Source organism: Sinocyclocheilus rhinocerous, unplaced genomic scaffold, assembly GCF_001515625.1.
Source record: "Sinocyclocheilus rhinocerous isolate Xijiao unplaced genomic scaffold, SAMN03320098_v1.1 scaffold797, whole genome shotgun sequence".
Lineage (NCBI taxonomy): Eukaryota > Metazoa > Chordata > Actinopteri > Cypriniformes > Cyprinidae > Sinocyclocheilus > Sinocyclocheilus rhinocerous.
In genome coordinates this window covers 849191-859844 of record NW_015632978.1, presented here as the reverse complement: position 1 = coordinate 859844, position 10654 = coordinate 849191, and the positions used below count along the sequence as shown (strand labels likewise).

The 10654-nt window shown below is 35.2% G+C and overlaps 1 protein-coding gene across 1 annotated transcript in view; it reads left to right on the top strand.

Annotated features, from left to right (window-relative positions):
• The first annotated feature begins 1409 nt into the window (after positions 1 to 1409).
• Positions 1410 to 10654, top strand: part of LOC107743139 (catechol O-methyltransferase-like) — an 11058-nt gene continuing 1813 nt past the window's right edge. Inside the window, exons 1-4 of the mRNA XM_016556264.1 lie at positions 1410 to 1558; positions 5218 to 5389; positions 6613 to 6730; positions 8105 to 8298. Coding sequence (XP_016411750.1) covers positions 5219 to 5389; positions 6613 to 6730; positions 8105 to 8298 — 483 coding nt within the window. The 5' untranslated portion in view covers positions 1410 to 1558; position 5218. The remainder of the gene's footprint in view (positions 1559 to 5217; positions 5390 to 6612; positions 6731 to 8104; positions 8299 to 10654) is intronic.

Sequence of the window (10654 nt, the reverse complement as noted above, 5' to 3'; positions counted from 1 at the left end):
TTTCAAATCATAATGATAACAGCCAAATGGCCCTGATCAAAAGTTTACATACCCTTGAATGTTTTGCCTTTTTACAGACACACAGGGTGACACACATACATTTAAATAGCAATTAAACCTGTGGCTTTTAAAAATGCGTCTGTGTAAATGGTCATTGAGTTTGTTAGCTCTCAAGTCGATGCACTGAACAGTCTAGAAACTGAGCCATGGGGAGCAGAAAAGAACTATTAAAAGACCTGCGTAACAAGGTAGTGGAACATTATAAAGAAGGAAAAGGATATAAAAAGATATCCAGAGCCTTAAAAAAATGCCTGTCAGTACTGTTCAGTCACTTATTAAGAAGTGGAAAATTCGTGGATCTAATGATACCAAGCCAAGGTCAGTTAGACCAAGAAAGATTTCAGCCACAGCTGCCAGAAGAATTGTACGGGATACAAAAAAAAAAAACCCAGATGTAACCTCAACAGACATACAGGCTACTCTGTAAAAAGACGGTGTGGTTGTTTCAAGGAGCACAATATGACGGTACTTGAACAAAAATGAGCTGCATGGTCGAGTTGCCAGAAAGAAGCCTTTACTACGCCAATGCCACTCTAGAGGCACTGGGAATCCTGTAAAAATTGATGGTAAGATGAATGCAGCATATTATCAGAACATAATGGCAGACAATTTGCATTCTTCTGCACGAAAGCTGGGCATGGGACACTCTTGGACTTTCCAGCGTGACAATGGCCCTCAGCACAAGGCCAAGTTGACCCTCCAGTGGTTACAGCAGAGAAAGGTGAAGGTTCTGCATTTTTTATTATAAAAAATATATATTTTACATTAAGAAAATGAAACCTAGGTAGGTGTTTTTGTATTTTTACATTATTTTCATAATCTATATCATATGTATATCTTCATAATGCATTATGTGCATTCATAAAATTGATATCTATTTAGTATTGCATTATTTTTTTTTTTCATTATTATGTTTTTTGCAGAAGACGTGCCACGCTTTATACGCCCTATGCTGGGAAATGGTGATGCTGAGGCCCCTCTTTTGTCATCCTTATCCATGTGTCAGTGTGTGCATGAGGAGGGTAGGAGGAGGAGAAATGGGGAAAACCAGGAAGCAGAGAGGGAGGCAGGAAGGGGGTGTAAGAAAGCGCGAGAAGATTAGAACATGATTGGCTAAAGGAGGATTAAAACTCAGCCCAGTTGGCCGAGGTTCAGCTCCTTCTGCTGTGTGTAAGTGCGTGTCTGAGTATTTACGAGGGGAAGCCTGTATGTTACACACATGTGTGTGCTTGCATCTCTCTCTCTCTCTCTCTCTCTCTCTCTCTCTCTAGCGTGCCCTGTGGTCGTACATCACTTTCAACACATATCAAGTCAGACCAGTAGAACGGGTTAGAAAGAGCAAACAGAAGAGGGAGGGGAGAGAGACAGAGGTAGAGAGAGAGAGAGACCAGCGAGAAAGACTTTGTCAGAGAAAGGCATAAAGACATCGGAGTAAAAGAGAAAGTGAAGCTCGTCTCTCTGTGTGTGTGTGTGTTTGTGAAGACAGCTGCAAAAGGAAGTAAGATTATGGAAATGTTGTTTGGCACAATATTGCAACAGATTGTTCTTTGTTTGGCTTATGAAATTCAAGGAAATGCATGCATATGTGTTATGTATTTTGTGAGAATCCTTTCTTGCCGTAACACTTTGTGTTTATGTAACTTTCTGCATGATCCAGCTCTGCATTCACATCAACCAATATTGTTCACACTTCAATATTTATTCATAAGCAAGATGGTGATTGAAATTCGCACATCCCGCACACAGCATGCGCAAAAGTGTTAATTCGCTGCCTTCGTGTTAACAGCACACTTCGGTTTACTAAAGTCTAGCTGCAATCTATAATTAAGCAAGAGACTTAAATATTCATGTGGCCTAGTAATCAGAACTCAGTCTTGCTTAAAGTCCTGAGGTCTCTGGCAGGCCACGCGGTCGATATCAGCACGTGTGGAGGAGCCGACAGAAGCTGTAAAACTGGCCGCTTAAGAGAGACACTTCTGTCTTTCTGGTTCTTTTAGGGGTTACCATCTTTAATTAAAGCACGCTCTGACAGCGCACAGGCTGCTACTGTCACCGCTGCGTCTCAGTGTGTTACTCCAGTGGATCGTGCCTGGGGTTCTTTATGAGTGGCCCATTGTGTCTGCACAGAAAGCCGGAGCACAAGTCCTTATTCAGAGCTTTACTAATGAGAATGTGTTAGGATCAGTGTCATTTTGGCAGCACACTGTAATAACTCCTGCATGTGGCGCTATATTGCACCTTCTTTTTAAAAGAACCTTCTTTTTAAAGGGTTAGTTTGTCCAAAAAAGTATATTCTGTCAGCATTTAATTCGGCAAGGATGCTTTAGATTGATCAGATGTGACAGTAAAGACATTTATGATGTTACAAAATAAATATATTGATAATAAGAAATGTTTCTTGAGCAGCAAATCAGCATATTAGAATGATTTCTAAAGCATCGTGTCACACTGAAGACTGGTAATGTAATGTATGCATCAAGTAATGATGCTGAAAAATCAGCTTTGCATCACAGGAATAAATTACATTTTACAATATATTCAATTAGCAAACCGTTGTGTTAAATTATAATAACATTGAACTTTTTTTTACTATATTTTTGATCTTCGTGAGCATGAAAGACTTTCAAAAACATAAAAAAAACGTACCAACCCAAAACTTCTGAACAGTATAGGTGTGAAAAACAGATAAGTAGTCATAACCACTGATGACTATATCTTCAAGAAGAGGTGAAGTTGACACGATACTAGAGTAGGTAAAGTGTGAAAAACTATCAGGGTAAGGGTTAACCGTAAATATTAAGCCATATAAAGTGGGCTGTTAAAACGCACATAAAAAAACTTCTGAATCATCATTTCGCAAGCCATCATAAGGCATACTCTGTTCATGTGAGTGGTAAATCAGCTGTGGGGATGAAGCTGTGTTAATTCATTTCCATCCTCAGTCATGAGGCCAAATCTTGCACAGCACAGAAAAAGGAGCTTTCACTATTTTCTAAGACCTCTGAACTGAAACAGGAGTGGGGGATGGAGAGTTTGGCATTCCACACCACTGAAAGTCAAAGTTTTTTAACCCTGTCCTCCCATTTGTCTATTTTCTATGTATTGCTTGTATTGTGTCAGTTTTTTTTTATGTGGCCAATCTTAATATTAGTGATTGTAACATCTTAAATGGCCTTGCAAATATGGCTAGGCATGTGTTATGGACGTGCATATCATGTGATCTTGCATCATAATATGGCTGATAGAGCTGCGGGTATTTACACAGGTGTGGCTGTATGTGTTAAACACACATAAGATAATCAATAATTTAGGTCCAAAGGTTGTGTTGCTTTAAGCTGGATCAACAATGAAATGACAGCGAGTTTTGAAGTAAGTCTCACAAAGCCTATATTGTATTTTTTTTTCAAAAATCAATAAAACTAAAAATTATTATATAAAAAAAATTATATATATATCAAAGTATATATTATTTTATATTATATTTTCTGTCCAAAATCAATAAAAATTAATGTATAAAAATTATACGAAATTATTATTTTTTTAATTCTATTGTGACATTATTTCTATTACAATCAAGGGCTTTTTTCATTACAGTCATGTGGAAAAAATCTCATTCTAACCATTATGCAAAAATAAATAAATAAAATAACTGTAATAGAAAAGAAAAAAATATTTAGATTGTAAAATATTTATACATCATGGTAGTATTTGTTGTACTGCCTTTAAAAAAAATCATTGTGTTCAGACAGGCTGATTCTAGAATAATGAGAATGCAAATATAAAGCATCTGGACCAGTGTTATTTTAGTATCATTCATAAACGACTATAGTTTTATTAAAAGTTTGAATCAGTCTTTATTTTTATATATTAAATTTAAATTTTAGTTAAAGCTGTATTCATTTTAGTAAGTGTGTTTTTGTTTTGTTTTTTATGACTAAATAGTTTTTATTCATTTTTATTTCAGTTTTAGTTATTTTAGTACATCAAGTTAAACTAAATTAAAATGAGAAATGCTGCTTTGGCAGCTAGCTGAAATAAAAGTTTTTTATATTAATTTTATTTGATTTCATTTGACGTTTATGTTATCTTAAGTAACAATAATGCTTAAAAATTTTTTTTTTTTTTTACTATTTTACTATAATAACCCTGATCTAATTTAGAAAATGTAACTGAAAATAAACAAACACATACATACACACATAAAAATAAGCTTAATTGTCATGAAAATACTGATAGATAAATGAAAATAAATAAATTATACTAAAATATGCTTCATTTTCTTTCAGCAATAAATTATTTCTTACTTTGGATTTAGGAGTGAAATATAAAAAAACTAAAACATGTTTTAACAGGCTTTATGAGATTTACCCTTTGACCTTCACCAGCTTTTCCCCTTGATTTACACTGATGCCGTATCTGTTTTTGTGTAATACTTTCTGACACTGCTTTGTAGTCTCACCCTCTGTGAATTGTGAAGCTGTTAATGTCTTTTTTTTGCTGACCTTAATCATTTATTCTCTTTGTGAATGTCTCTCTCTGTCTTTCACAGGATGCTGTGGAGTTTGTTGGCAGTGACGGTGGTTACAGCAGCTGTCCTGTACGTCCTCTATCGCTGGCTCATTCCTGCAGCTGTGCGGAGCAGCGGCTGGCTGGCACTCCTCTGGCACGTTGTCATCCTTGATATGAAATAAATGTATTTTAAATAAATTATGGCATAGTTTTTTTTTTTTTTTTACTATTTTACTATAATAACCCTGATCTAATTTAGAAAATGTAACTGAAAATAAACAAACACATACATACACACATAAAAATAAGCTTAATTGTCATGAAAATACTGATAGATAAATGAAAATAAATAAATTATACTAAAATATGCTTCATTTTCTTTCAGCAATAAATTATTTCTTACTTTGGATTTAGGAGTGAAATATAAAAAAACTAAAACATGTTTTAACAGGCTTTATGAGATTTACCCTTTGACCTTCACCAGCTTTTCCCCTTGATTTACACTGATGCCGTATCTGTTTTTGTGTAATACTTTCTGACACTGCTTTGTAGTCTCACCCTCTGTGAATTGTGAAGCTGTTAATGTCTTTTTTTTGCTGACCTTAATCATTTATTCTCTTTGTGAACGTCTCTCTCTGTCTTTCACAGGATGCTGTGCAGTTTGTTGGCAGTGACGGTGGTTACAGCAGCTGTCCTGTACGTCCTCTATCGCTGGCTCATTCCTGCAGCTGTGCGGAGCAGCGGCTGGCTGGCACTCCTCTGGCACGTTGTCATCCTTGAGCGCCTCCTTAACATCATGACGGGATCAACGCGACCTCAGGTGACCCTCACTGTCATTCATACATACATCACTCACATATGCAGAGATGAGCTGTTGATGTTCAAAGAAGACAGAGAGTCACCGATGACAAAAATACCATGCTCCTCCTATGGTGTTTCACACATGGTACCATAGAAGGCTATGTAGGAAATCATGAAAATACTGTATTTTTGGTGAATCTAACAAAGCCTGTAAAGGAACATGTCATGGTTATATGATATGTATCTGATTCTGTGTTGATATGAATGATATTTATACATCTAAAGGTTTGGTTATTATAGAGCATGCATCTCATCCCTTACACTCTCAATGTCAGTTGTTACCTTCAAGGAAATGATTTAGACAACCTCAGGCAAGTAAAAATGTGTGCCAGATGTCATTTGTGCTAACTGCCGTTAGAATATTAAATGTTGAGACATGAATATGAGTAGGTTATTACACATTAATTGCACACATGTATATGTTGAAGTATAATGTAGATGAGTTTTAGATCTTTTACATTGTTCTTATGTATATTTGTTTTATGTGTTGCGTTGATTTCATTGTTTGTGGTGTATGGTGAAACCAAAAACAAATTTGCACTATAAAAGTAACTATCTATTTCTCTTTAAAATAAAATGTAAAAATGTTTCACATGTTCTTCAGATATAATTTAAATATTATCAATGTATTTATTATTAAACATCATATTTATTTATTTATTATTAAAAATAAATATATATTTTTCATTAAGAAAATAAAACCTATTTTTACATTTTGCATTTATTGCATATATATATATATATATATATATATATATGTGTGTGTGTGTGTGCAGTGTTTTATTTTTAAAAAACACTCTAATTATCATAATGGAAAAATAAAATCTTTATGATGATTAAATTTTGTAAAAAAAAAATCACTGTGTCCAAAAGAAATTATTTGAAGAACCTTGGAGTATTTCAATACCATGCAACATGCAGTAATCATTCAGTATCATTGTATATATTAAAATACCACAGTATTACCTTCTGGCATCTGTACCATGGTACAGGCAAAGTAAGTTTTTTTAAGGGACCTATGATTAAACAGGATTTTTCAATAGCAGAAACCCTATAGAATGGCTTTGGAAAGCAAGAGTAATTAATGGCCTCCTGTTATGTGTCTTTATTTTTCAACTATTGTTCTCTGGCTTTGCTTTGCTCAAGAACACTGTTGATCATGGCTGATTTCTGTGAATGCAGCGCATGCTGAAAGCCGTTCAGAAGAACGCCACAAAAGGAGACCCTGAGAGCGTCATCTCAGCCATAGACTATTACTGCCGGCACAAAGAATGGGCCATGAACGTGGGCGATGAAAAAGGTAGCAACCTGTTTTCTATTCCCTCGCCTCCTTCTCTGATCCCTTACTAATTTTCTCACCATTAGCTTGATCATTTTTTTGCTTATATTATGCTCTTTTCTGCTCTTGAGTAAATGGCTTTAGGGCTTGCTCGCAGCCGGCTCTTCTGAATGAGAAGTGATGGCAGCCTTCTCCTGTCTACTGGGTCAATACGCTCTCTGCATGGCTGCACACATGCACACTAGTTGCATGTACGCATGTGCACAATCATGTGCAGCCAATGCATCCCACACAATCAACAGCAGCAATTAGGTGCACTGATGCATTATGGGACTGAGGATGGATTCATTTCAGAAGTGTTCCCCGAATGATCTGCTTTTTTTTTTACAATATACATAGTGATCCTATTTTTGTTGTTGATAGTTGACAGACATTAGTGAAAAATGTCTATAATTTAAATTTCTGGGGAACTGACTTAATATATCCACTAAAAATTGAGCAAAAACACTGTACAAAAAAATACAAAATAAAATTCTTACTTAGCACAAACATTAAATTTGCTTGAGAGGCAAAATTACTACATAGGCTTACTACATAAAGTACTATATTTTAAGTTTTAGTTATGTTAGTACATCAAGTTAAACTAAATGAAAAAGAGAAATGTTGCTTTGGCTATGTTTTACGTTTTTTACATTTTATTTCAGTTTACGTTTATTTTATCTCAATAACACTGGATAAGAAAAATATCTGGCAGTGGGTTAAGAAAAATAAACTTAATTCAAAAGGAAAACAAGAATATTTTTCTTATTCCACACTGAAAAAAAACTGGCATAGAAGCAATTTTTACTCTTAGAAATTGAAACCACAAAGAAACGGCAAGAGACACATTAAAGTGCCCCTATTATGGATTTTTGAAAATTATGATATTTTGAAGTACAAAGTCTGAAATAGTATTTTTCTTGTAAAACATACTTCAATAATCTTTTTTACAGTTATTTTTTTTATAGTGCATTGGCATATTTTTTTCTTGTTTTAAAAAACAAGACTTTATATCTTGTCATTTTGTATATATGGTGAGTAATTTTGCTTCTCAAGTAAATATATCTTGATTTAAGAATGTTTAGACATTTGCAGTGGAAAACAAGACAAATATTGTTTTCAAATATTTTTAGTGCCACTGTATGACACCAAACAGTGAACGTCAGTATGATATTGTTCCTATTAGCAGCTCAATTTCATGTGTGACAACAAGCACTGATGAATAAACGATGGCGCAGGCGCGGAGCTCCTAATGGGGCACAAAGGCTCTAATGATATTTCAACAATGTCATTAGCCACCTCATTGATTAGTTTCCTCAGTTATCCTCTAGCTGAGTTCTGTGTGTCTCTCTGAAGGGCTCATACTGGATTCGGTGTTGACGGAGGTAAACCCCAGCACGGCTCTGGAGCTCGGCACATACTGCGGCTACTCCACCGTTCGGATCGCTCGACTGCTGTCCCCTGGCTCCAAACTCATTACTGTCGAATTCAACCCAGACTTTGCTGCAGTTGCTCGTCAGATCATTGCCTACGCCGGCCTTCAGGACAAGGTGAGAAAAAGAACTGGTATGCAAAGACTTTGCTTTGAAACCTTTTTCACTCAGAAGCTGCACTGAATTAAATGCGAATTTTTTAACCCAAAAATGTCTGAGAAAAAGGTAAGATGATGATAAAGTTATGGCTAATAATCTGGGTCATTTGTCACATTTGACATGGAAGTGTTCAAGACTTCATGTCATGAACATTGAATTAAATGCAACATTTTTAAGTAGAAAGACTAAAATGTTTTGTAAAATATAGTCCAATAATCTTTAACAACTTAAAACAAAACAAAGAAAAATTTTTTTTTACTACACTGATATTTGGTATAAAATATTCATGCACTGCTTACTGCCTACTATGCGTAGTATGTATACTATATACTATGCAAAATGCAACATTTATATTCTATTCTTTAAAAAAAACTTGCCCCTTTTAGACTTGCACTCTATTCATTTATCAACTGCTTGTTTTCTTAAAAAAAAAAACTAACACTAATCTTTTTGTATTCTATGCCAAGCTAATTACATGGTTGTCAGCATTAAAAGGTGTATAATTGTAGCTTTTTGCAGTGCAAATTTTGTTTGTGATGAAAATAACAGTACGTTTTCGTAGTTTCGTCAGTTATTGTACCTACGGATCGCTGCATTTCTTACAGATTTCTGCTCATTCGAAATCGGATACAGATGAAGTAGCACTGTAAGATTACATTTGATTTGTTTGAATGCATTATTGAGAGAGCGATTGCGTTTGAATAAGTGTTATACCTGTTTAAATCTTGCTTTCACCTGAAAATATTCACAAACAAATTCCTTGAGAACTAACTATAACTTCCTGGTCACGTCATCATAGCCTTCACATTCTTTTTGATGTGAGTGATCCATTTCTATCAAGCTAGCTAAATATGTTTAACATGTGAATTATTGCTAAATATGCAGTTAAATTACACAGCATTCAGCGTGAGACTCACGCAATTGACACTTTTCTCACGCCACACATCCATTTTCTCACTATAATAAAACTATAATAATAGGATATTGGCGAAACAAATTTGGTAAAGGCTCCTGTGCGCATTTGCGCACACTGGAAATCGTCAAGATTCTTTACAACGTGTTTTTTTCGTAGCTCTGATCGAAGTACCCAATCACAGACATATCTGTTGATTTCCTGAACACCTGTGATTGGCCATTGCGGTCACTCACCTCTAAACTCCGGACTTTTTGGTGGGTCAACTTACCCACTGGCTCATCTTACCCCACTCTCCCTCCCTATATTTTGTATTAAAAAATGATGTGTGTGTGTATAAATATATATGCAGGTGCATCTAAAAAAATTAGAATATCGTGAAAAAGTTCATTTTTTTAAAAACTTATTTCAAATAGTGAAACTTTAATATATTCTAGATTCATTACATGTAAAGTAAAGCATTTCAAAAGTTTTTTTTTTGTTTTAATTTTGATGATTAGAGCTTACAACTCATGTAAATCAAAAATCCAGTATCTCAAAATATTAGAATATTTCCTAAGATCAATCAAAAAAAGGATTTGCAAAACAGAAAAGTTGAAGTTCTTTAAAGTATGTTCATTTATGCACTCAGTACTTGGTTGGGGCTCCTTTAGCACAAATTCTAGCATCAGTGAGGTGTGGCATGGAAGCGATCAGCCTGTGGCTCTGCTGAGGCACTATCGAGCCTTCAGCTCGTTTGTATTGTTGGATCGACTGTTCCTCATCTTTCTCTCAAAAATATCCCATAGATTCCATATGGGGTTCAGGTCAGGCATGTTGGCTGGCCATAACATTTCAAAAAGTGAAACTTTCATATATTCTAGATTCATTACATGTAAAGTAAAACATTTCAAAAGTTTTTTTTTTGTTTTAATTTTGATGATTAGAGCTTACAACTCATGTAAATCAAAAATCCAGTATCTCAAAATATTAGAATATTTCCTAAGATCAATCAAAAAAAGGATTTGCAAAACAGAAAAGTTGAAGTTCTTTAAAGTATGTTCATTTATGCACTCAGTACTTGGTTGGGGCTCCTTTAGCACAAATTCTAGCATCAGTGAGGTGTGGCATGGAAGCGATCAGCCTGTGGCTCTGCTGAGGCACTATCGAGCCTTCAGCTCGTTTGTATTGTTGGATCGACTGTTTCTCATCTTTCTCTCAAAAATATCCCATAGATTCCATATGGGGTTCAGGTCAGGCATGTTGGCTGGCCAATCAAGCACAGTAATATCATGGTCAGCAAACCACTTGGAAGTGGTTTTGGCACTGTGGGCAGGTGCTAAAGTCCTGCTGGAAAAGGAAATCAGCATCTCCATAAAGCTTGTCACCAGATGGAAGCATAAAGTGCTCCAAAACCTCCTG